This window comes from Pagrus major, chromosome 8 (genome assembly GCF_040436345.1).
Source record: "Pagrus major chromosome 8, Pma_NU_1.0".
Taxonomy (NCBI): Eukaryota; Metazoa; Chordata; class Actinopteri; order Spariformes; family Sparidae; genus Pagrus; species Pagrus major.
In genome coordinates, this window is record NC_133222.1 from 3,910,197 (window position 1) to 3,937,577 (window position 27,381).

The following is a 27,381-nucleotide window of genomic DNA, read 5'->3' on the forward strand; positions in this document are numbered from 1 at the left end:
GATTTTTCTGTGTTTTCTAAAATGTGTGTCTGTAATATAATAGACATCATTTATATTTAAACTAAGTGCCTAAATTACTTATGATTAATATAAAACATGAATGATGGGCAAAGTAACAACTGTCGACGGAAACAAAAGGGAAAAGTGTATCCCTTCAAAATAAATGCCTAAATATTATTCAGTAATTAAGATTAATTACAAAAGGCGAAACAACTTTTTTTTTTAAAATCTAGATTTATGAATATAAACTATACCTATAATAAATCATAAAAAAAATCATAACTGATTAGAAAGTAAATGAAGATTAATTACAAAACTCGGAACAAATTTCTTTCTTTTCTATTTTTTTTAAAAAAAATCTAGATTTGTGGACATAAAATTTACCTATAATAAATCATATTATTAAACAAAATGTAATTATTTGTAACTATCAGCTCATGCATCCTGTTGCGAAAAAGCCAACCAGAATTCAATAGGTGTATGACAAAATGTATATTCATAATTAAAATGCCTAAATTGGACATGAAGTACAACAAAGTGAAACACTTAACATCATGACACGATATGTTTTTGTAGATGTACATTATCAAAACGATTTTTATCGTCGTTAATTATCGTCTTACTGTGAAAATCTCCACCGGAAGCTCGGGTGTCTCTACGTCCACCTTGACGCTCGGTCCCGTCAAACTTCTCCGGCTCCTGGTTCTCACGTCGGTCTGTTTGCTGCCGTGTCTCTCAACGATGGAGAGGAAAGTTGCTCGGGAGTTTAGGCACAAGGTAAGACGCAGACATTTTAGTTGTTCGGATATTAATTAAATATCTAATTAAAAGCTCTTTCCTTACCTGGTTGTCTCTCAGGTGTAACGTTATCTTTCAGCGGGGTGTTACGCAGACGCACTGCAGGCCTGACGACAGCCTCACGAGACAGAAACACTTAAAAACATTCAAGTTTTATTTCCATAAAGTCTTTTTTCTGAGAGCACATCACAAATATAATGAGTCAAACGTAATTTAGGGTTAAAATATAATTTGTTACTCGTGTAAACTATTTATTTAATTGTTGTTAATAGATTTTTTTGGTTTTCATTCAACTGGAATAAGTGTTTTTCTTTGATTGTCTGGTGTAAAATGAATTTCACAGTGTTTTCAGTCTGTTAGATGGTAACTACAGGCAGACTAGTTACTTATATCTTAAAAGTAAGTTCTCAGCAGCCATATTGGAGGACTTCCTTTCTGTATGTGTCTCACCTGAGCTCAGGTAAACATCATGCAGCTGAGGTCCATTATAAAACAAATGTTAGTGATGTGGTTTCCATGAATTAAGCACAAATCATGCCATGTTTTTGTGGTTTGGCGTTGGCACAAAGGTACCTAATGAGTAAAAAAACATAACAAAGGACGGGAACATGATCTGTTTCAGAGTGTTTTCGGCCCCAGAGCATGTCGGGATCAGCACACAGCCATCTGTGCTGCATGCAGTTGGGCAGGGTCCCACACTGGAAGCTCTTCAAAAGGGCATCTCAGCATTGGGTTAATGGCAGAGCAGTGTCAGACAGGAGCAGCTGAGCGGAAGAGATGTGGCAATTTACTGTTTTTAATTAGAGGCAGAGGGGACACGACATGGCACAATGAGGCTTTGTGTCTTTCGGGGACATCGTCCTCGTCACGTATCTCTGTTTGGTTGAGTATACGTGCGGTTATACTGAACATTCACAGAAGAAATGCATTTTTATTATCTTTTTTTTGGTCAATTTAAAGGTGGATAACAAAAGTTCTGGCCTATAGGGTCCAGAATCTTCTAAACCTGAGTTTCTGACTGATCAATTATCACCTTGCCTTATTGGTTTTATGGTGCCAAAGTCTGCAGGCGGAGGCCGACTGTGTCTCATTTCCCCTGAGCAAGAGAAATTTATGACAGTCGTAAACACCATGACACACTCACACACACACCCTCACAGCAGCCACCCTGCAGGGTCCACGTAGTTTACATGTACACTATTATTGTAATGAGTCTCAGGTGATCTAGCTCTGCTTTAACACAGGCCTGTTTAACTACTTCAAAAAAGTGAGGTTGCAGCCTTTTAAAGCTCGAAAATGTAAATGCGCTTTTTATTATTTCCTCTGCTTTGTTTATTAGTTTTTCAAAATTGAAAAAAGACACATTATACACACAAAAGTACAGGAAAGAAACAATGCATCTTTTTAATGTTAGAAGTAGGATGTCAGCTTGATTCTCGTTTTAATGAAATACATACAACAAAATGATAATAGGGCCAGGATAAGTTGTGTAAGGGCTGCCAGTTGATTTGGGCTTCTTTAATCCTTACCTACAATGACACAGAGGTGTCTGAATGTGAATGTGTACGTGAGTTTTGCTCTCTGATCTTTGAGCTGACACTGCTTCATGCATGTGTATGCGTGTGAATATTGGGTGTGAATGTTAACCTCTGTTTGTGTCGTGAGATGTAAGATGACACTGCTGACCTTCCTGCTGCAGCCTCTCCTCAGCTGTACTGCCATTATTCCCTCCCAGCGGTTTGATAGTGAGAGAAGAGCAGTCCATTACTACCTTGCTTCAGTCCAAGGAGTCTCATCATCCTGAAAGCTTAATTTTAGTTATCACTCTGATTTAAATAAAGTTTCTGAGGTTGGGTTTGAAGGTTTTTTACGATAGTTAGTGAAGGAAGAAAGAGCAAAATGTGTTATATCAGCGATTGGCCGAAGCGTTTCCTCAAACCCATCCTGCTGCAGCTGAACCGGCGTCAGGTTTGTATGACTCCCACACACGCACACACAGACACACACAGACACACACACAGGTGGTGGTTCAACCCCCCGGTGGTGTTGACAGGACCACAGGAGAGAGGTGCAGTGTGTGTCAGTGGGCTGATGTATCCCTACAGTGAGAAGACGGATGGCACCAAATGTTTGTCCTTTCTTGCAGGTGGAGCTGCTGATTGAAAATGAAGCAGAGAAGGATTACCTGTATGATGTCCTCCGCATGTATCACCAGTGAGTAGCATCTGTCGCTGCTTAGTGTGGTTACATTGTGTGTGTGTGTGTGTATGCGAGTACGTTGCTTTTTCTGTTTTGTTTTGTCTCTGTCACGAAGAGAAAGAAAGATTGTGCCCTTAAATAATCACTGCTTTCAACCAGAACTGATAAAGTGTAATTCAAAACATTCAACGTGTGACATTAAGTGATGTTTCTGCATATATTTATGCCTCCAGTGTTGCTGTATTTCCCTCTTGTTCTGTGTTGGCTGCAGGTAAAATGATGCCCAAATGCCTTTTTCACCTCCACTAATCGTCGCTAACTTTTAACTTTTTCATGTTTAGTTTTCAAAAAGCTCTTAATCTTGTCACACCGATGCACTCAAAGCTCCAGCTTAACCTCACCCGTGTGCTCGGTCATGGTTTCTGATAACAGCCTGGTCTCAGAGAGCTGAGGGAGGGGGGGTTGTGTCGGACCGAGGGGGCTACAGGTCTAGGTTTCAATTAATCTTTGTACAGAGGCAGAGCTCTGTGGCCCTGCCGGTTAAGCCTCTGATCAGTTTCCACTGTGCTCCGACAAGCCTGGCCAGTTAGCCACAAAAGCTTTTTTTTTTTATGTTCATCCTCCAAACGGAGCCTATTAATAATTCAAGCAGGAGGCCAGGTGGACAGATTTTACACCGTAGCTTTTACTCTGCTGCTTTAATTTCTGTTCTTGTCCTATTTTGAATTTTGAAGGGAAGATGGTTGGATTATATTTAATAAGAATATTACTTGTACGTTAGACTAAAGTCAATATGACGTTCAGTGTCTCTAAATCTAATTTTCATGCTGTAAAAAGTAAAGGCACCTTTATATTGTATTTTCCCAGAATTCCAGAAGGAGCTGCATTTAAAAAAAATTACAAAACTTAAACTATTCATCCCCCCTCTCCTCTCTCAGGTCGATGGATCTACGAGTGCTCGTTGGGGACTTGAAGCTGGTCATCAACGAACCGAAACGCCTGCCCCTGTTTGACGCCATCCGACCTCTCATCCCGCTCAAACACCAGGTGGAGTACGACCTGCTCACCCCCAAGAGGTCACGGTGAGTCCAGCATAGACTCGTGTTTCTAGTACTGGTGTACATCTGGTCTGTATCACATACTGTTTGTGCCTACGTAATGAAAACAACCTACAAAGAAGATGTGATTACACCATAATATCCCTCCGTGCTTGTCAGGATTTTTCTTTGTTTTCATATCGAAGCCATTCCTCTTGTCCCTCTGTAAAGTTTACCTGTCTCACACATCCTGTTGTACATCTTCCTCTCTCTCTCTCCCGATGGTGCAGGAAGCTGAAAGAGGTGCGTTTGGATCGGACACACCGAGATGGACTGGGTCTGAGTGTCCGGGGCGGGCTGGAGTTTGGCTGCGGTCTCTACATATCACAGATTGTCAAAGACAGTCAGGCTGAAAATGTTGACCTGCAGGTACGTTTGTATGAGAGTTAACTGTGATGATAATACTGTTTTCAATTATCTAAACTACTCTTTAAATATGGACTTCTTTTACAAAGAACTAGTTTTAATGAAGGATATCATTACTTTTTGCAATCAGTTACAAAATATATGTGTGTGTAGATGATAATCTCAATATTTTCACAAAAATGAAGGATTATGCAGGGGACCCCTTGTCTGTAGATTCAGTAAAACTCTAATGGTTTTCTGTGGCCATGTGTCTCAGTGTTTGTGTCATTATACCAGCATCCACTAGGTGGGGTAAAGCACCATGTTTTTTACACAGTGTTTGCATGAAAGTCTCTCTCAGATGGGCTTTAAATAAAAGAAACTTCTATCATGAGAGAAAAAGTACATTTTTAGATCGATGCTTTAATATAGATGAGACAGAATGACCGCTGTGGCTCTCTGCAATCTGGTTTGTAATTACATCCAAGTGAGGGTTGTCACCGACGTTATATCTGAGTAAAACCCACAGAATCATGTAAAACATGGCAGCTTTACCAGTGGTTCTTGTGACAAATGACATAGTTACCTTTCACTAAAAAGGTGAAAACTATTCCAAATGTTTCACGAGACTTGAAGTGCATTATGTAAAGTAATACAATAACAGTACTTTATTATAAATTGCATAAACAAAACACAATCAAGGGGGTTGTGGTGTTTATTTATTAGTTTATGTAACAGGGACCATACAGGTAAAATTTGTTGCATGCAGAGAAGCAATACAACAGCTGTGATATATAAAGGCTGTCTATCTTATGTTCAGCCCCCGCCCTTGATTAGGCTTTGAAATCTAGACTTAAATCGATGAATAATCAAAATGTAAATTGGTCACATAGATCAATATATAATGTAATTAATAATAAAATCATCTGTGATCTTGAAATATTAAAAGTGAAGGCGTCATCCATGATATCCCCTCCTGTGTTGATGTTTAGGTTGGTGATGAGATTGTGCGCATCAACGGATACTCCATCGCCTCCTGCATCCACGAGGAGGTCATCAGTCTCATCAAGACCAAGAAGATTGTGTCACTTAAAGTCCGGCGTACGTCAAACACAAACTCGCTCTCCAACTAACAGCTGAATGACTGATGTGCATGAAGGTGAATGTTGTTTAACAGCAGAGGCATCATTCATTGTTTTTAATTTGTTTTTTGTTTTTTTCTGTCTGAACAGACGTGGGGGTGATCCCAGTGAAAGGGTAAGATCATTAATGGTTTGAATGGTGAAATGGGCAGTGACATGCAGAGATCACTGTGTTCTCATTTGATTACGTTCATTTCTCCAGCTCATCAGATGAACCTCTCAAGTGGCAGTTTGTCGACCAGTTTGTGTCCGAGTCAGGGGTAAGAGACAGATTAACTTTGTTCTTAGGTGTCTTAGCACCTTAGGCAACAGTTAACAGCTTTTACCTGTCTGCAGGAGAAGAAAAGCAGCGTTGCAGGCTTGGCGTCCATTGGAGGTAAAGAAATCAAGGAGAAGAAGGTTTTCCTCAGTCTCGTGGGTTCAAAGGGGATGGGCATCAGCATCTCCAGTGGTCCGACACAGAAACCCGGCATCTACATCAGTAACGTCAAGCCAGGCTCTCTTTCTGCGGAAGTTGGACTCGAGGTGATTTGCTCAAAGTGACCAAAACACCCCTGTGAAATCCTGAGTCTTACATACCTGCCTGCTGTAAACTGCTTCTGTGTCTTATTCCAAAATGTAGGTTGGAGACCAGATCGTTGAGGTGAACAGTGTGGATTTCACCAATATGCACCACAAAGAGGTGAATTATGCTCAATTAAATTATTTGTCCGCTTCAGTCCAATGTTCATCAGTCATTCTTAATCTTACATCGATAAACAATGTTGTACATTTTGTCCTTTTTATCCAAAGCACCCACAGCACAATGAGAGCATCTGTTTTAACTGTGCTTGTGATGCTGGTAGAAGTAAAACCTTTCATCGCTGGCAGTGTTTGTTCAGTGTTTTACTCACTGAGCCGCAGAGCCACAGTCAAATTAGCATTTAACCAGCCAAAATGGTTTCTGCAGGTTTCGAAAACGTCCCTCATGGCCTGTTGGTTATTCGCCAAAGTGGCTGATGGAGAAAACAAAGCCTGCAGTATTTACCAGGAGTTGGTGTTAATTTCACATTCTGATAAAAACACACAACACATACACGTGTACCTCACACAGGCCATGAAGCACTGTTAACATATTACCCTTAATTGTATTCATTGAAATAAACTGTACCTTAACGATTGAGAGCATTATTTTAAGTCTTCTTTTATTATCTTTCCAGGCTGTGAAAGTCCTGAAGAGCAGCAGGAGTCTGACTATTACTGTCCTGACAGGAGCTGTAAGTACCCTACCTGCATTATGTTTAATAGAAATTAATTATAATATATGAAACATTCAGCACTACAGTATGTCCCCTTTTGCTTAACTTATCTCACATAACTCCTAATTCTTGTGAGTATGTTGAATTCAACATAGACACGTTTAACACCACTGACTTTAAGATTCACAGGTTTCTGGGATATTAGTCTGACTCGGATCTTATCTGCAGTCAACTCCCACCCCCCAGCCCCCAGCGTCTCTAAACGATATTTATATATGACGGATGTCTGCGGGAGTTTATCTGTTAATTTGCACTGAATGGAGATGTTCAAGCTGATAGAAATGGTGCCAGACTGCCAGCCTGACTTGATCCCTAGTCAGCCTGGGAGTTTCCCGGGAGATTTCGTACCAGGCGGCAACAAAACGGCACAGTGAAAGTAAAGTTGTGGATAGAATAGTTCACAGAATAACATGTAAGCAAGGATGAGGATAAAATCTGCTTGATTACCTTTGAAGCCACTCAGAAATGAAAAAAAAATATGGATGTGGGAACACAAACTTCTACCTTCTCCAATTGGTATTCCTGAACGGCACAGATGCTATGGAGACATCACATTACCTCACTGTGCCTCAGTCTGGCTGCCTGCAGGAGCAACATTAATCATCAGTGAAGTCACTCGGCAGGTTGTTTGCCTCGGGACTCAGCGACGATGACTGTATAACTGAGACAAGCAGTCCCGTCTTATTCACCGTTTTTCTTGGTGCCTGTCTAAAGCATTTATTCCTGTCTGAGTGTCTGTGTGTGTGTGTGTCCGTCTTCATTTTGTCTCTTTTTGACTGCACTACATCCACATTAATAAAATTTCAAAATAATTAACATTCAAGGCTATGCTCCAAAATGGACACTGTTTCTTACATGACGTGAATTCATTTTTTCACATAAGCGTTAAATGTAAATGAATTGTATGTATTGTATATGTTTTATAGGTTTTTGTTCCTGAATATACCTATTAACTATATATTAACTATATACTAACTATAGAAATTACCCATCCGCACGTCCCTCTTTATCTCTGGTCTGGGACACTGGTTTTGGTCTTGCCCTCCGGTCACACGAGCCAAAAGGTTTGAGGACCTCCTGCTGTGCACGATGTCCCTGCCTGATTATCGTTTCTTGCTGCTGTCACTCTCTCAGGGCAGCGATCTGTTCATGACAGATGAGGAGCGGCTGGCAGTGGAGGCCCGCAGGGAGCTGGACAGGCAGGAGCTGATGCATCAGAAGAAGGTGGCGCTGGAGACCAACAAGATCATTAAAGAGCAGCAGGAGAAGGAGAGGCAGTGAGTGAACAGAACAAAACTTGAACTTTTCTTCGGTCTTTGCTGTTTGGTAGAAGAATGGCATTTGTATTGTTGTGCTTGAACACACCACAAGACGCATGTTTTTGTGTCTTTGTTGGAGGTATATTCATTTATAATTGGAGAATTTGGTCTAATGCAGCTCAGAAAGATATTGTGACACAACCCTCAAATCACATCTTATCACACAAATACAAACCCTATTTTTGTCAACGAGATCACTCGATGTGTACACAGGGTTTGACCCAATTTGGAAGTGCATCGATTTGATGACATAAATAGAATTTCTATTTAAAACTGATGAGCGACTGCAGTGGATATCAAACACACACACACACACACACACACACACACACACACACACACACACACACACACACACACACATAGAGAAAAGGCTGTGAATGCTGCTCACAAGTTAAGTAGTTTCACCTCTGGCTGACCGGAGCCATTTTTTCTCCGAGATTTGGCTGACATTTTGATACATCTCAACATAAATGGTGCCCCGTGTGTGCCCACTATGTCTTTATCCCCTTCAAGCTGAGGGTGTGAGAGTGGCTTTCTTTGCAGGACTGTCAGACACAGCTGAAATTGATTTCCCCTCGAATACGAGCACAAACTGACCCAACAACTGGGGCCAATAATCAGCTTGGTGAATACCAGCTGATTGACATTTTAGAGTCAGCCTCCTCCGCATTCAGCCACCAATATCATCTGTCAGTCAGTGCTAAATTATGTATTCTCAATAGCCTGCTTGTTTTCTTTTCCTTTGTGGATCAAACCTCCCCTGTCACACTGAATTCATATACCACAAATGCATTCAGGGCAGTGCGTGACCTGCTTCAACCACAACACAACAGAGAAACACAAAACACAAAAACAGGAGTTCGATCATTTCCCTGTCAGCTAGGCAAACGCTTCACAAGCATACATTTACATATATTGGGGACAAAGAAACTAAACAGCACCTGCAATGATTTTCCATCTAACCAACGACCGCTTATATTGCTCTGTAGTTACATCACCATATATATATCGTTGGCGCATTCTTCTCAGGCGTTCCTAAATTCAGAGGACACGCTCTCAATGCTTTGATGCCGGCAATATTTTTGATGAATGATGTGACTGCATAATGTGCTGCAGGACTGATACTCTTATTAGCTCCTGCATGCTATTCTGTATTTATAGCCCTCTGCTGCAGTATGTTGTGTGTACAGAGTTTAATTTTGTGTTTATGTTTTTAACAGGAGACAGATGGAGATCTCTCAGAAAGCTGCAGAGGAAGAGGAGCGCTATAAGAAGGAGATGGAGAAGTATACAACACGTTTTGGGTTTTTAAAAGGTCCACTGTGTCAGATTTAGTGTTACCTAGCGATGAGGTTGCAGGTTACAACCAATAAAATAACCCTCGCCTCACGCTGGGCGCTTAAAACTGCAAAGGCCCTCTCTAGAGCCAGGTTTTGGTTTGTCCAATCTAGGCTACTGTAGAAACATCTCCCTCTGTAGATATAAAAGGCTCATTCTAAGGTAACAAAACATAATTATGAATATCATATTCAATTTCTGCCAATAGATCCCTCTAAATCTGACACACTCGAACTTTAGATGTCCATAAAGTGCCAATTCAGTACTGTTTTGGCATGTGTAAAATATCTTGCATCTCTCGCTTGTTTTGTCGTCCTCCGTAGGATTGAGGCTGCGGAGAAGAAGCACAACAGAGAGTGGGAGGAGGACTGGGGAGCCAAAGACCGGCCCAAGAGTCCAAAGAGCCCCCGCAGTCCAAAGAGCCGATCACCTGTCCCACCTGAGAAGAAGACCAGCCCGTCTCCAAAGGCCAAGAGTTCTCGTAAGGACACCTGAAATAAACGTGCATGAATCCTCTATTTCCCTTTTCTTCTCAAACCGTAGAGTTGTAGAGGTAACTCTTTCCTGGGTTTATCCTCACTTCCTCTGTTTTACGCATGCTCTGTCTCTCTTTCTGTCACTCCTGTGTGCTGTGCTGCTTTCTATGGCCTCTTCCTCTAAGATGATGCAGCCGACTTCTTCGCAGAGGAAGATGAGGAGGAAGAGCAGGATGAACAAGTGAGTCTCAGCTGTCATTGTCACAGCTGTGGTAGCAGGATGTTCGTGCAGACCGTTGTACTCACAGACAAGTGCTAGATTTCCTTTGACAGCCAAGATTCAACCATTGGAGAAACTACTTTGATTGCTAAATGCTGCCAAAAACTAAATGAGACTGATAAACAAAAAAATCCAGCTACTGAATATTTATTTTTGCATTTGTTAAAATACAGTTTGCATCACTTGGTTTTCAAGAGGAGTTTGCAGACATCCAAAACAAACTAAATCTATGTTCTTCCATTTCTTTTTCGATTGCTGTGTTGTGACTCTGAGTGTATTGTCCTGCTTTTTTTACATGTGAAAGGCTTGGAGTGTGCTGAGACTTATTTTAACATACTTTTAAGACCTGTGTTCATCTCCATCCTTAGCGTTTGGCTGGTTTTATCGATATGAAGGGAAACTGCCGTCAATCCGCAAGGTACTGTCAGCTGCCTGACTTCAGTGTGGTGTAGTGGAGTTTCTGGTTTTTAACTGGTTTTTATATCATCGTGACAAAGGCGTGGTTTCAAATTCATAATTTACAAAGTTGTTTGCTGTGGTTTTATCACTTATAAACAGTGTGGTGTCACTAGCTGTTTCTGCATGTCATGCCGTGTGTGGTTCGGAGTGGCAGATGTGTTTCTGTCCCCTGCTTTTTATTTTGACTTATTGGTGACATCCCAGAAAGGAGAAAAGAAGAAGAAAAAGAAGAAAACTTCCAACACAGACACGCTACAGGAGCAGAGAAAAAACAAGAAGGAGATGGAGTTCGAGCTGAAACTCGCCAAGGAGAAAGAAGAGATGTATGAACGAGAGAAGCAACTGAAGATCAATCGGCTGGTTCAGGAGGTACGAGAAGAGGCGTTAGAGTGGACTTTTTATAAAGCACTTTATGGCAATGTTGGCTTGTCTTTCAGGGTGACAAGTTTTAACTAAATGTAACCATGTTGCACTAAATTCCTTATTGTCTGATGCTGCGTGGCCCTGGGTTCGTACCAGGTCTCAGAGACGGAGAGAGAAGACCTAGAGGAGTCGGAGAAAGTGCAGCACTGGGTGGAGCGCCTTTGTCAGACTCGGTTGGAGCAGATCTCCTGCGTGGAGAACGAATCCCCAGAGGTACAGAGTGAGACCTCCTCTGTCTAAACCTCTCTGCACTCAGAGCTCTTCGACAATATTTTGTTGTAGCATTGATGATGACAGCATTGAGACAACTCTTTCCTAACATTATTTGGTCTAAATGTTTGAAAGGACAGTTCAGTAGTGCTCAGAAGTTCAGAAAGCCTTTTTTCCCAGTCATTACAATTCAGCAAAAACCATTATGTGTGCTATTCTGTTGCTTATTTCACTTCAAATGGTCTATTATATGATATATATGCTGCATGTAGTGAGGCAATAGTGGGTTGGTGCGCTAGAAACCGGCTCAAACAACTAAAAATAACTTTTTCACCAAGTGAAATTAGTTTGAATATACAAGAGAGACACCAGGGTAGTAAAAATGTGAATTTTTTGAGAATGAATTCTTAAATACTACAAATAGACAAACATTTTGGACATAAATGAACGTCAGCTAACCGTAAAAGAATCAGGGAAAGTAGGACAAAAGTCTGCCTGTATTTATTTGTCTTTTTGTGCATCGTTACCCAGCACCTTCAGTGACTTTGCAGATGTGTTCTTGAGATTTGACACATGAGGTGAAACAATTTATTTTCCGTGTCCTTGTGACTTTAAGCTCTCCCCGCCGCGCTCCCCTGCCTCTGAGCCCAAGGTGAAGCGTTTCGCTGGCGGCCTCCACCTCGCCACCACAGATCTGGACGACATTAACCTGGATGAGGTGGATCAGAGCCTGAGGGGCCCTCTGAAGAGACTGGCCCCTACCCAGCCCAGCAATAACCAGCCTCCCCCTCCCTTGCCTCTCCCTCCACCCTCACCCAAGCTGCACCCTACCATACCCAACTACTCCCCTCCTTCCTCTCGAGCGTCCCCACAGCGGCGCCCTCCTTCTCCACCCACTGCTCGAAAACCTCCCTCTGCCCCACCTACCTTGCACAACAAGGGGCGCAGGCCTCACCCTCAGCCTCAGCCTCACCCTCATCCTCACCCTTCCCAACCTGCTCGCCCACCTTCCTCCCACTATCCTCCTCCACCTCAGTCGTCGTGGCCTCCTTCCTCCCCTCAGCCTGCTCCGCGGCCTCCTCCGCCGCCACCTCCTCCTCCACCGCCGCCACCGCCTCCCCCTCCGCCACCACCCCCACAACACTCGGAGGACCGAGTCGGAACCCTAAGCGGGCTCCGCCAGCGTCATCACCATCACCATCACCTCCAACACCCTCCCAGTCCTCCAGAGCACAGGAGCGAGTGGGAGTCAGGCGGCTACCTCCCGAGAGGAGGAATATACTCGGCTAACACCAGTGAAATGTCCTACCCCTCCAGTCCGAAGGTTAGAGGTTCTCACCTGAGAGGGATGACGTGTCTGAGTGGCTTTTCCTTTCCTTATTTTTTTCAAGGCTGCAGGACTCAATTCTTTTTAATGGGTGGATTTATGTGCATGTTCTGTTCTATGTGTTGGGATGTTTTATGCATGACTAGAAAGCGATACAGGGTATTAGCATGACTGAAGTGGGCAGTCATTGATTTACAGTTTTCTTCTGTGCTGAGGTAAATGCACTCAGGGATGCAGTGTGTTGTTATTGATGTTTTCTTGTAGCTGAGGTTTGTTAAACTGAGTGGAGTGTTGCATGATGTGCAGCGGGGATGGAAGCAGCATCTTATAGCTCATGAGAGGAGCTGATTTTTTTTTTTAAAAGTGTGTGCTTGTGGTTGTTTTCCTCTTAATGCACCTTCTCCTTGGTTGTGCATCGATTTGCCTTTGAAACCTCCACCAAGCTGTGATATCTGTGTGTTGCACTGATATTTCTGCAGTGCTGTCTGTGCCAGGGGGGCTAATGAAATTCATTTTATTTTACTGTGGTTCAGGTTATGAGAAATACCTCACATGCCAGTCGAATTTCCAGTTCAAGCTCTCCCTTGGTGAGTTCTGTAAACATCAGATGTTACATTTTGCATGCAATCCCGTCCAGGAGGCTTTTATTGTGAAATAATTTATCGAATGAGCATCCTGTTAATATAAACCGATACTCAGCTGTAGCATGGAAACATGGTCTTTCCCCACTAGCAACTAGCTCCTAGTCCCCCCAACCAGAGGCGTCAGATGGCCCCTGTCATGTCCAAACCCGTCATGCTGCCCCAGTCCCAGACCCACCGACCAGACCTGCACAGATCTGCACTCCGTTCTGACGGCTTGGTATGAAAACACACCGCAATCATATCCTGCTACTACGAGACAAAACTCTAAATTCAGCTTAGTAAGGTCATAAAGCATTCAGACATCTGACGCAGTATGCCATCATCTGGGTGAGGGATTCATCTCTGCCTCTTTTTACGAGCCTGTTTCACAGAAAGACAATCTGTGGTTATTACATCACACCGGGGAGCTATTTCTCACTCCTGTCATGAAGCTGTAATGAAACTGGACGCATTGTTTTATTACACAAACTGAATTTGTTTTGGAGGAGCGCTTTCCAACAATCTTCTCACTTTATTAGAGCCACACATTCACACCTGGGGAGCACAACGGCAGAGCTACACACTTCTTCCTTTAGTTAATGTATACCTCTGCAGCTGGAGGTGAAATGTGCTTGTTTGTGGTAGTTGAAGGAAGGGATACCATAAATCATTCACACGCTTTGTTTTCATTGGTTTGTTTTTTTACACGTCCGCTAAGAGCTGATACCCGTTCTTGTGTTTCAGCCTCAGGAAATGCTGAAACGGATGGTTCCTTTCAACTCGTCTTTTAAATCTAACACCAAACGACAAGTAATCCATACCTATCACCACCTCCCTTAAATCATTATTACTCTTGAGTGCTTTTTCCACCTGTTTCTTTCTCTGCTTTATGTATCTGGGGTAACACATCAGGTGTCCTCATGGTTCACTGGAGCCTCTTCCTTTATTTTTTCATTATCTCTTCTCTCTGTTGTGTGCATCACTTTCCCTTAGGTCCAGTTGTGTTGCTTATGCATGACTGCGCTTTTATTGACGTGGAGCACTGTGAACATATAGTGTGGGAATGCATGTGTTGTGGTTTTATTGCTGTTATTGGTTTTGATGCATACTGGCAACAGATGGTTTCGTACGTCAAAGGCTGTCCCGTAAAGGCTCGTTGAAGCCGGTCGTCATGTCTGTCTCATTTGATTTAATGCATCTGTCAGACTAAACACCACATCACTAATACTGTTTTCCAATTTCTGTCTCAAGCCACGATAAATAAAAACATATATTACAAATGAGTTCATTTCTTATGTCCACGGATGAGTTGTCTGCACAACAACAACAGGAAATAAACAGCTAGATTAATGTGTTTACTTTGCAGGAAGAAAAATGTTCTCTGGATAAATGTGACGTCCTTTTCTCTGAGAGGCTTTCTTCAATTTCCTTACCTTGAAATTAAATAGCTGTCAACATCGGGAGGAGTGATTATCTGTGGATGAATTGAATGAAAGTATGAAGCTTTAAAAGCCACTGTGCTTTTTGACTTAATGACTCAGAGCATCACCATGGTTACTAATTATTCGGCTGGAATTAAAAACACTAACAAAGAAGTGGTTGTCAAAGGAAATCTGGCCCGGTCTTTATAATGTGACTTGTTTCTTGTGTTGCCCTGGTTGTTGACTCTCTCTTGATGATAATGATCCGTTTTCAATGAACTGAATGTTGATTCTCTTTCAGGGATTTCAGAAATACGAGGAAGAGTTTGATCCCCACTCCATGGTATTGTATCCTGACCACGTTAGATAGCTTTAGATATAGAGGTCGCAGCTCTTGCAAAGAAAAATATGAAGCTTGTATGTCTGCTTTACCACAAGAGCTGATGTTTCTTGAGGTTAGAAAATAAGTTGTCGTTATTGCAAAGATGCCTTAAAACTAGCATTAGCATTAGCGGTTAGCTAGACTTTCATATTCATACACACACTCAGTGATTAGGCAGCAGTTGTTTATGTTGGCACCTCTATTTGTTTTTTCACTACTTAATTTGCAGCTGCAGTGTTGTTTTGTGTGTTTAACTATTTTTCCTTTAATTGTTTCTTTGTTGATTAGTTCTCTGATGCCCAGATAGACGGGCGAGACGTGAGACTGCTGAGAATTAAAAAGGTACAGACCGCCAACTTCTGCCGTCACTTCAGACGACTCACACTTCAGATAAGTTCATTGATGAGAGGAACCACTCATCACTTTTAAAGTGAAGCTACTAGCGTTGATTGTTTTTGTTTATTGTTCATTAGGCTGGACAGCTTGACATCGCTCTGGAGGGGGGCGCAGACTCTCCGTTGGGAAAGTTGGTGGTGTCTTCAGTGTATGAAGGCGGAGCTGCAGATAAACACGGTCAGTTCATTTGTTTTGGTTTCAGAATTAAACTCAATGATGGATCAACTTTAAATCATGAAACCTGTTGTGCTGGACAAATAAATGAATGTCAGCTGATCAAGACAACAGTTTTGCATAGAGAGCTAGTTAAACTCTGTGTCTAAAGTTTGTTCTGAGGGAATTAATTCAGTATTAGAAAACACCACCACATCCTCCAAAACCACCATCTTTAAACCAGTTTCAGTAAAAAACTAAAGATTGAAGCTGGGTTTTGCAGGATTTATTGGAGGACCATTTTATTTTGGGCTGCATTTGCTTGATAAAATGGTAATTAATTCTGCTCTTTATTATAAAAATTCGGCCTTTTAAGCAGAATCACAGAAAAACCATATTTGCACTGCAAATACATTTCATAATCAGAGCCTCAGTCCTACTGTGGAGGCTCAGGGCCTCATGAATACAAAGTCATTCATTATGCTTATTAAGTGAAGCCTGTATTTGCACTTTATTATTACACTGTCAATATTGTTTCCATGGTGATTTATAGCTGAGTACTGTTCATGGTGGTGCTTGTTAACATTACGGTGAATACAGTTTAGATACATGCAGCGCTGTAGGAGACAACATGTTCAGAGTTGACTTGAGTCGATGCAGAGTTTTAAATGTTTGAGTGCCACTTCACGCAGACTGTGTATTCATCTCTGCAGCCGAGTCGTGCATGAATATGTTTGGCAGTAAACGGTCTCTGATGTGTGTGTTCGCAGGTGGCATCGTATCCGGGGATGAACTCATGGCTGTGAACGGGAAGATCCTGATCGATGCCACGCTGGACGAGGGACAAAACTCTCTGGCTCGAGCCTGGAACAGTGGCGGGGTAGGACTCAGATTATCGACCCTGATTGATTGTTGTTGTGACACTTTTACTTGCAGATTCAATCAGGTTGCTCGAGTTCATATTGTTTATTGATTCAATCCGGTGCAAATTGAAAGTAAGTGTTGTTTTAACCTTTAGGACTGGATCGATGTCGTGATTGCCGTTTCCCCTCCGAAAGAATATGAAGATGAAGTGTAAGAAAATCCCTCCGAATGTTTTATGTTTTATAATATCACATCATGTATACTGTTATTCAAATGTTCAAGTATGTGACAGTGTGGCTTGTGTGTCTGTGTGTGTGTATGTGCATGTGTACGCAGCCCTAAGTCAGCATCAGTCAGTCCCACTTTGAACAGAAAGGTGTTTGAAGGCAGTGCAACACTGTACAGACACGGCTACCTACTTCAGCACTAGCCCTCCCCATTCCTCCCGCCTCACCCTCGTCCTGGTAAATCCACTTAGTCTTCAAACCTCCTCCTCCTCCTCTTCCTCACTGCACGTCTCAGAGGGGAGGTTTGGTGTGGCGGCTTGTTTTTTCTTGAGCACATGTGACAGTCTCCCTGTCAATCAGAAGAAAGCAAACTGTATTCTGGTATTTATGTCCCCTCACCTTTGTCAAACAGTCAGATTTATGTCTTACCGTTAATGCTGCGGTACTTCCAAGAAAAGCTAGAGCGTATACAGTATATTAATGCCTCAAGGCGATGTTTCATTAATGCCGAAGCATGTGCTCTACAACGATGCAGCCGTGCTATTTGAGTGGAGACATCTTACAACTAATGCGGTCAGTGACCCACGCCACCATATATCTGCCAAAGCCCGACCCAGTGAGCCGTATATAAACACATGTGTAACGTGTATGCGGCCTCTGTGGTGTTGTCCTGCATCACCAGGTCACGGACGCTAATAAAAGCAGACTTGGACTCACCAGCCTTCAGCAGTTGTTCTGATTGATGTTGCTCCTCAGGACTGTTACATGTTCTGACACACACAGACACTAAGTGACACTGGGTAGCACTGAGACGAGGATTCCTCCTCTGCTACAGTTAATGTCAATATGTTGCCGGCAGGGTTTGATCAGGGTTTTGTTTAGGTTGACAAAAAAGTACAATTTAAAGGAGCAATTTGTGAAAAAAGGCCAGAAACAACAGCTTTGATGTTTCGTCAAAGATGTCTATGAACTGTGGTGCATTAAATACGACATCTACTGAAGTTAGCATGCTAACCAGCTAGCTCCAGCCCGTCCTGTCGCTGAGTACCGCTTTGTGCTGCAAAAGATAATAGTCTGATAGGCCACCGTAGTTTCAATCAGGAGATGTAAAATCAGAGATCGCTACTTAGTCTGTTAAGTCAAGAAAACATCAGGAAAGTATTTTTTTTACACCAATTTCCTTAAAAAATAGAAAAAATACAACCGTACCTTTTGAATTCTGGCCATTTCTTACAAACTACACCTTTAAAGCCCTGTGTTTTAAAAGAAAAGCTCTCCTGCATGTGTGTTGGTCTGTTGTGTTTTAATGTGCAGTGACTGCAGAGAGCAAACTTTTTCTTAGCAGTCCAGTTAGTAAAGTTTACAGCAGGTTTTGCTGCTGCACATCTGCTCTCATCTCGTTTTGTTTCTTAACTCTTCTTTCTTCTCCTGCAGGACGTTCTTCTAGTCGCATCAACAGCCTGCCAAGAAAACCAGACTGATTTTAAGAAGATTTTCATCCTTGATGATTCCTGCAGGATTCTTCTCAACCACAATAAAATAATCCTGTTTCCTCTTCATCTTCACGGTCATCTTTAGACAAACAAGCTAAAAATAATGGTCTTTTGTTTTTAGATATAACATTTCTATAAGCTCTTTAAGGAATCAAACCATTCTCGCTGTGTCGGTTTGTCAAAGGATGATCGAATCAATACTTAGTTGTCTCCAGTAATCTTTCTCACCTTTTGTCAAGCCCGGAGGTGGCCGACCTCATTTAGATGCACTCAGCCTCGCTGATCTTTCCCTTCAGAGGTGTGTCTCATCTGTCAGTGTAACAACGAAGGCCGAGTTAAAACAAGAAAAACTGTAATCGAATGCAACCGTCTAATCTGCCTTTTCTAAGCCCAATAAAGGACTGCTCACAGAACGGTTTGTTGTGCACGTCGATTCCCTGCTTTTTTTTCTTCTTCTTCTTCTTCTTTACTAGTTTAATCATTACATTGACCGGTTGGTGTGGCAGCCGACACAATCGGCACAAAGCAGCATTTTCAGAAGTAATGATTAGGTGCAGATTTGTGTGCTTTTAAAGGTGCTTATTCACTCCCTGATGTCAGTTTGGGAGGCAGACCCTGTCATGGGAAATGATTGTATGTATTATTGTTATGATATATGATGTAACAACGTTTTAAAGGGGCACTACGTAGTTTTGGAGAAGAAATTCAAACTCTGAATTTTAATATTTACAATGTTAATGAGGAAGTAATACAGTTTTTTCCCCCCATTACTGAATAAACAAGCTGTTCTGATAGAGAGCATAATCAATGCTTGTATCATAACATTTACAAATATATGTTTGTCCAGAAATTGATTATCGAGAAGTCGTGACTTCGTGCTGTTTTCAGTTTCAGTCAGTCTGAAAGGTTGAGCTGATTTTTTACGTCTACGAACGCACAACAAACATTATTTGTCATCGTCTGACCTTTATCGAGTCGGGTTCGATCACATCGTGTCATCATTTTACAAACTTCTGTCGTCCAGATGACTCCAAGAAAATTATGAATAGAAAACTGACAAAATCCGAATGTTTTATCTTTTCCATCAGTGAATAAACAAGCTGATCTCAGAGGAAAATAAGGTCCCAGAACACTGTTTGAAGCTGGAAAGGTGGCAGGGTCCGCCACATATAAACAAAGTAAACCAGTATGAAACTGTGTCGTCCTTTAAGGTCAGTTTGTTTGTTCAGTCATGAAAACAAAGAGAGTTTGTTTATTTAGCTTGTTTAGGTTCTCTGTAAACCCAGATTTAGTTTAGTTCATTATTCTTTTATGTTTTGTGATGAATAATACAGAACAATGTTCATGTTAAGCACATATTACTTAGTGTGTTAAGTTTATGTAAGGGGAGGGGAGGGGCAGACTTCCCAGCATGCATTGTTAAATGAGAGTAAAAACTCTCCCGAGACCTTTATTTTGTCTTTTCTTGACAAGTTTTTTTCTTGATAAAGGTTATTATTGAGTTCAGTCTTGACTCAATCACATTTTTAAAATTACTTGCAAATATGGAAAAAATAGTTTTATACTGGAACAAAGTAATTATCAGCAAGTTGAAGGATTGTATAGACTCTTCAAGAGACTTTCACAGGAACTTGATGGTTAAGAAATATAAATTAAAGGACACTTCTTTACAGATTAATCTTATTTTATGTATTACTGAACTTAAGATAGTTATTTTGTACAACTCCTGAAAAGAAATAATTAATGTGAAGTAATGATTTTGAGTCGAGCCTACTAATGTAAACTGAATACGTCTCCTATATAATACTTTTAAGGCAACACAGTTTTCTAGTAAAGTCAACTAATTTCTCCCCCCCAAAACTTCATAATGCACCTTTAAAGATGAATTTTAGGTAAACACAGATGTTTCTGCATGGATTTACTGCAAGCATGCATTTTATTTTGTCCACAGGGGGCAACAGAGCTCCTTCCTGAGCAGCTTCTCGCTCAGTTAATCCCAACATGTGTTCATAATTCTACTTATAATGAAGCTGAGTGTCACTAAAGGAGCCTGGATCACATTTATATCCAGTCTTACACTTTATTCTGGTAAATGCAACGTGTTTGTCCTCAATCATAAGTATTAAATAAATAAATAAATAATAAAGGAAACTGTAAAAGCCGGTCATGTAACATGTGTGTCTGTTACGTAACGCTGTGCAGTCATGATGTATACGTGACTTCTGTCCGCTGCGTGTTTCAGCGTCGCATCGACCTTTGCGGGGAGTCTGGCTGAGAGCCTCCCCCCCTCTGCCCTGGTTCATGATTACAAACCATACGTGGCCCCCTCTCGGCTGGAGGATCTACCCTCCTCCTCCTCCTCTTTCCTCCTCCTCATCCTCCTCCTCTTCTTCTTCTTCCTCCTCCTCGGGTTCAGCACCGTGGACAGCTCCCCTGCCTCCACCCCTTAAACCAGCCGCCGCCGCCGGCTGGACGCTCAAACACAGAAGAAGTGGGGACAGCAGGGAGGTGGACACATGAGAGACAGCGAACCGGGAGACTTCTTCACCCTCTTTGTCTTTCTTTGACAGCCGAGCGACGGATGTGACAGCACCTGAAGAAGAAGTGTGACTGGGAGTCAGGAGGAAACATCATGATCTCACGATATAAACCGGTAAGTGCTGCACGCAGGTGCAACACATCCTGGATTATGTTTTTTTATTTGCATGCATGCATGTTTAGATGGATGCTGCTGCTGCTGCAAGTCATGTTAGGACATAGTCAAGTCAAGGAATCCCTGTGATGGGATCTCACATACATCACTGGGATCCAATGGGTTTATTGTCCTCACAGACATTTTCATAAAAGATGATCTGAAGCTCACTTTAGGTGAGAGAGGGACCTGCAAGATTAATTAACACAGATCATGCATGATTCATCACTCACCTACTAGCCTCACTTTACTCCCACGGACTGATGTGTAGCTGTACGGCGAAGGAGCTGCATAACAATCTCATCTGATATTTAAAGATTATATGAATGCATTGTTTCACGTCTTTTTCCCCCTCCAGCTACACTAACCTAACCTTTTTTAGTTCCTGCAGCTCAAATGTTCCTTTTCCTCTCTGAGTGAGCGGCTCTCTTTTATTTCTGTGCTCGCTGATACTTCCACCCCTCCTCAGGCAATCCAGTGATGGACAGGGCTGATGTCTGATGTAGGGCAACCGCAGACGTATAATCCGGCCAGTTATCACCAGCTGTGAAAAAGGGATAATAGCGCAGAAACAGTGCATGAGAAAAAATATAATTTCTCTTTAGAGGCTTTTGGTGTTGGGAGCTTTTTCCCCCAGATGAAACCCCTGCCGACATAACATCTGGATAGTCTGTGCTCTGCTGATTGACATTTGTTTGTGGAAATATCAGTTTCCTCTGAAGACTCCATGTTTCACTCTTTACTGTCAGCTGGTGTAAACATGGTTTTTCCAAGAAAGGAGAGAATTCACTCTGGGACAGGAAGTGAGAGGACACGACTGCAGCGATGTGAACTCTTCATTTTGAGGCGTTGGAAGTGAAAGAAACGTCAGAGTTTCTTCACTTTCAGCATTTCACTGCTTCTAAAATGGCGTTTTGACCTTCACTTACCTACATCAGCCGCTAAAAGAGAAATCTGTGACAACTCCCATTGCTTCAAACTCCACCAAGAACGATTTGCACTCGTTTTGCCTAATATAACTCAACATTAAAGGAACAGTTCACCCAGAAATGAAAATCCGGTCATTATCTACTCACGCCCGTGCCGATTGAAAGTCTGGATGAAGATTTGTAGACCGCCAAACATTTCTGGAGCTTCACAGCAAAAAAGCGTTCCAGCGTTGTGATAGTAGATAGGGACTTGTTTTAAAATGTAAAAAAAAACAAAACCCCACAAAATGGCTCCATGCAACTCGTCCGGCGTAATCCAAGTCTCCAGGAAGCCCTGAGAACCCAAACTGATTTGAAAAGACACAGTCAAGCTTGTGCGCCCAACTCAGACTGTTGAGCGCTAACACTTTTAGCTTAGCAGCTACAGCGAAAACATTTCAGCTTTATTAAGAGCGTAAAGAAAGACGTATCGATTCAATTTGGGATCTTTGGGCGTCTGGGAACTTGGATTACGCTGATCGAGCTGTACGGAGCCATTTTGAAACAAGTCCCAGCCGACTTCAGTTGTTTAGGAGGATGCTGCGACACCGGTTTGCTGTGAAGCTCCAGAAATCTTTTGTGGAAACTCCTCCTCACTTTCCGTCGGCATGAAAGCGAGCAGATTACGACTGAATCTTCAGTTTTGGGTGAACTCGTCCTTTAAGATACTTCACTACTGCCACCACTGCTGTATATTTATCCAGACTGTTTTTATTCTGCTTGGACTGGACAGGAACGATCATCCACATGCATATTTATGCCTCAGCTTGATGTATTAACTGTGCACTGTAATGGCAAAAGGCGTCACCAGTCATTCTGAGGAGAAGATGCAGGAGGTGTAAACATTATTATCATAAAAACAATTGAATGCATCTCCATATTCTTGTGTTAACATCAGATGTCCGTCTGTGTGTGTAAACACTCGCGTAAACCGCTCATTACATTTAAGCTTATCTCTGCTGTTACTAGATGAAGGTCACCATGACGTGGATTACATTAAACACAAATCATTTTAACCACTAAGAAAAGACGAGTGAGTCCATCCGTCCCTGTTGATACACAGATTAGCAAAATCTGCTCCCATGTGGCTTTTTTAGCTGATCCCTCAAGACCAAGTCCGCTGCCATTGGCTGAAGGCAGGGATCTCTCCCTGCAGGACCGGGAGCACAATGCATCCATCCCGGGGATTCATTCATATTTCATGCCTCTGTTTTTTTGTTTTTTTATGCGTGCAGCCTAGTTATTCAGTCCCTCCGCTGTGGTCTTTTCTCATGCAGCGCTCTAAATGTGAAGTAAAGTGATAAATGACTGAGGGGGAGAGTTATGTAATTCCTGAAAACGTGGTGCCGGGATTTAGATTAGAGCGCTTGCTCATGCTTCACACGTACCTTTTGCATGACGTTTTCCACCGCTCATTCAGCAGCTGTACCTCCTCTCCTCTCTCCTCTCTCTCTCCTCTCTCTCTCCTCATCATTCACTTCTCCATCCTCCCCTCCACCCCCATACCTTCAGCAGCTCTCAGTCCTCTTGCCTTGCCTGTCTGCCTGCACACTCTTCCTCTCTTCTCTCGTCTTCCAAGGTCGACTTTGAGCTCTGGTTTGCAGGGAGACAGGAATAGAAGGTGCACTGCAGAATGCCACCGCTGCTCTTCGCTGTGTGTGCGCGTTCGTAATATGTGTGAGCATGACTGAATGCATTCCTGTGGAGCTGTGCAGCGCCTCGCGCAAAGTGGAGCTTCAGGTTTTTTAGAGGATGTCTGAGGACTGCGGGCGGACGGGATGCAGATGTTTCTCACCAGCACGGCCGGTAGAGCTGCTTAGACCGCTGGAGAGGAGAGGGAGCCGCTGCTGCTGCTGCTGCACTGGACTGTGACTGACCCCCTCCTTCCCTCTTTAATTGGATCTGATATTTGGATTCTGTATTCAGGAGGGAACGGGAAGAGGAGACCTCTTTGGGAATTTTACAAGGATCCACTGAGGACGACATCAGCGTTCCTTTCTTTGAACACGACATGCTCTGAGTGCCTCTGTTTAAAATCTCTCTGTCTGTCCTCTGTCTCCGCTCCTCCTCCTCCCCCCTTCTTCCTCTTCCTCCGGCCGGTCCCCTGCAGAGTCCCGGTTCCACCATGTCCTTGGCGTTCTGTGGGAACGAGAATAACTCGGTGGCCTACAACGTGGACGGGGGGGTTCTGAACAACGGCTGTTTCCTGGACGCCCTCAACGTGGTGCCACATGTCTTCCTGCTCTTCATCACCTTTCCCATCCTCTTCATCGGTGAGTGTCTCTGGGAGGTCCTCACCCTCTTCACACACACAGACACACCTCCCTGGACAGTCCACACAACCAGCACACACACATTTGTGCTCAGATGACGAGCATGTTCTCCATCTGTCCTTCTCGGTTCTCTCTCTATCAGCTTGTTTACTTTTGCGTGTGATTAATGAACTTCTGCATGATGTGTTTGATCAAGCAAGCATTTATTTGTGTAGGCTAAATACAAGTGAAAGCATAAATCATTTATCTATACACTTTTAACCCTTTATCCACTCTTAACCTTTATTTAATTTATGAGCTTGTTCGACTGTGCACTTCACTCCCTGAGTTAGACTCTCACCCTTCTCTGTAGGTGTTGTTCTGTCCCGTAGCCAGCAGCAGAAATACGAGTCTCCTGACTCTGGTAGCACACGAGGACATATTTCTTGAGCTGCAAGCATTTTTTGAAACCAAATGTGACATCGTGCGATGATATGTAGCGTACAGGGGCCACACAGATGCCACCGGGCTGGCGTCGGGTTACACCTCTTTTACGCCTCTTCTTGGCTGCTCGCCATTCCATTAGTGTCATCGTCGGCGTGTAACGGGACGGCTTCGTGCTGCTGCAGACACTCTGTCACACATGCTCTGGACTCATCATCTGTCCTCTCATGTCAGTGTGTTTGTGTGTGTGTGAGCCACGTGCGTTGTGAAATCTGGAGGTACTTGGTGCCCCTTTTTTGTCACTTTGTCTCGACATACAGCTGGTTTGACAGTCGCTCTGTGTTCCTGTTGTTCACTGACAGAAGATGCGACCTTCCTGATTACATCCTGTAACACAGAGAGACTTTGTCTTCATACGTAGCACGTTAAACTTCCAGTTCTTTCCATTTTACTTGTCTTTTCCAAATGTTTTGTTTAGTGGTGATTGGTGTGTTTGGATGTTTTGTAGTTCAGGCTGTTCCTCAACTCTCAGTGTCTTTCCTGTCACGATGTTATGTGTCATTATGTGTCGACTCTTTTCAGCCATGCTAGCGACATGGCTCCGCAGATGGCAATATCTGTCTGTGTGTCAGTCCACCACTTCGGTCCAGACTCAAATATCTCAACAACTATCAGATGGAATAACACAAGGTTGACTGGTCCAGATAGGCCAGGTTACCATCAGCATGTTAGCATTATCTCAGCTGCTTGCATGGCTGCAGACTAGTAGTCTTGTTTGGTTTTACTCTAACACAATCACCAGAATGCATGTTAGCCAAGTAAGTTTCTGCAAAACCACAGACAAATTCAAAATGAACATTTCTTTACGTTTGTTCAGGTTGAGTTTTCTGTTCCTCTCTTGTCAAAATGCTTTTGCTTATGCTCTGGTTAAGTTAGGTAGAAATCATTATGGTTTGGCTTTAAATACCTGTTTTAGTTGGCACGAACATGGATGGAGACGGTCTGACTTCCCATGAAAAACAGCCGGTTTTGTTTGACACAAAACAGCTGGAAATGTCTGCAGATCTCCTGAAGAAACAACCTGCTTTTGACACCGCAAAAGTATCTGGAAAATGTCCCCAGGTGACCTTAAAAATATCCACGGGTGTGACTCGAACCGCAGTCGGCAGTGTTTGGCTGTAATAATGCCACCTCCATCCCCCTGCACCTCCTGATGTGTGGGCACATAACATGAACGTGATATGTCACGTTTGCCGCAGATGTCAACCATGGACATATCTGTGGTGTGTAGAAACGGCAAAGGTGCTGCTAACTGAAACCCTGTTAAGTTTTTGTTTTTAGCTTTGAACATTCCTGCAAATGAATTCAACTAAAACACAATAATTGGCAGAGTGAAGGTGTAAAGGCAGCGTCTGTTGTCGGAGGATAACAGAAGGAAAGCTCGCTGGAGGCTGCAGTGATTTTCTCCCCGGTCACTCTGAGCTTTGCTGCTTTCACTAACCCCAACGTAACCTCAGGGGTGTGAAAGCTGTTCTTTCCACCTTGAGTCACCCGACAAAGGCTCTCAGGCCAGCCTGCTCGTTATGTATATTCTGCCTTGCAGCTATGGGATGTGTGTTGCTCTGTACAGTGCTGGCTCATGAGTTCAGGGAGTCATATCAAGGCTACCACTGTAAGAGGATGCTGTGAATACATGAACCACACAGGACTGTAGGATCTGTTTGCTTCGACCGGCAGTCAGTTGTGCCCGAGTTAAAGCTGCAGCTGACAATAATCATCATTTAATCTGTTTATTATTCAGTCTAACGTCCAAGTCGACATATTCAAATGTCTTGTGTTGTCTGACCAGTCGTCCAAAACCCACATTATCACAAATCTCTTTATTTGAGAAGCAGGAACCAGTGATTTATTGGTATTTCTGCAGACTTTGAATTTATTCCAGCTAGTTTTAGCTTTTACACAAAACAGTTTGACCCATGTGGGAAATAATTTGTGAGTTCACTGCATCAATTAGATAATATCGATATGTGATTCGTGCACCAACATGGGAAATTTGTTTTATTCGCAATAATAATATGATACTGATTTTTAATGATATTGCAGAGTGCTTGAGCAGATGGTATGAATGTGCTTGTGTGTGCATGTTTGGAAAAGAGACTGATAAAGGAAGAGATTAAGTGTGTGTGTCGGTGTGTGTGTGTGTGTGTGTGTGTGTGTGTGCGGAGGCAGCCTGTGCCAACACTTCAGAGATACACCGTCCAACGGCTGAGGTGCCAACAGCAGGGAAGTCATTAACACAATTTGATCAGCAGACCTGTCTCTTATGACAGCGCTGACTCACCTTAATAAAATAAATTACCCTCTGATGATTGAATTGCTGTTGTATTACAGTTTGAGCTGAAACAAAAATGTCTTGCAAAGCGATAAAGAAGTTGTAGCCACAAAAAGAGATGAAGTAATTGGTCTCATGCAGCCGTCTCGCCGCTCTTATTGCCTTTTGTATTTTGAGCAGAGTAACAGTGATAATATCACAGGTAATTGAATGATGAAGAGCTAACAGACTCCGACAGGCTGCAGACCCATCCTTTGTATATCTCTGTTAGTCATTTATGAGAGCTCTTTGTCAAGATGTTCAAGGCTGTACTGGCAGTGGAAAGACAGTTACAAGGTCGCTTTCATTATCCGCTACTCAGAAAATGAATACTGAGATTGTCCGCAGAAGATTTGATTTTACTGACTGTGTGTTGAATGT

General features: G+C 42.7%; 2 protein-coding genes across 2 annotated transcripts in view; both read left to right on the forward strand.

The window, feature by feature from the left end:
• Positions 1 to 717: 717 nt before the first annotated feature.
• ush1c (Usher syndrome 1C) lies at positions 718 to 18,686 on the forward strand. The gene is made up of 20 exons (XM_073472446.1): positions 718 to 777; positions 2,945 to 3,012; positions 3,936 to 4,079; positions 4,325 to 4,463; positions 5,432 to 5,540; positions 5,672 to 5,696; positions 5,784 to 5,841; positions 5,918 to 6,106; positions 6,204 to 6,263; positions 6,781 to 6,837; positions 8,014 to 8,156; positions 9,422 to 9,487; positions 9,863 to 10,020; positions 10,201 to 10,256; positions 15,060 to 15,101; positions 15,429 to 15,482; positions 15,614 to 15,713; positions 16,460 to 16,569; positions 16,708 to 16,763; positions 18,215 to 18,686. Exons 1-20 carry the CDS (start codon positions 742 to 744, stop codon positions 18,225 to 18,227), a joined length of 1,683 nt encoding a protein of 560 aa, XP_073328547.1. The 5' UTR covers positions 718 to 741; the 3' UTR covers positions 18,228 to 18,686.
• A 5,372-nt stretch (positions 18,687 to 24,058) lies between these two features.
• The window catches only part of abcc8 (ATP-binding cassette, sub-family C (CFTR/MRP), member 8), a 50,115-nt gene continuing 46,792 nt past the window's right edge, over positions 24,059 to 27,381 (forward strand). The window contains exon 1 of the mRNA XM_073472162.1: positions 24,059 to 24,206. Coding sequence (XP_073328263.1) covers positions 24,059 to 24,206 — 148 coding nt within the window. The remainder of the gene's footprint in view (positions 24,207 to 27,381) is intronic.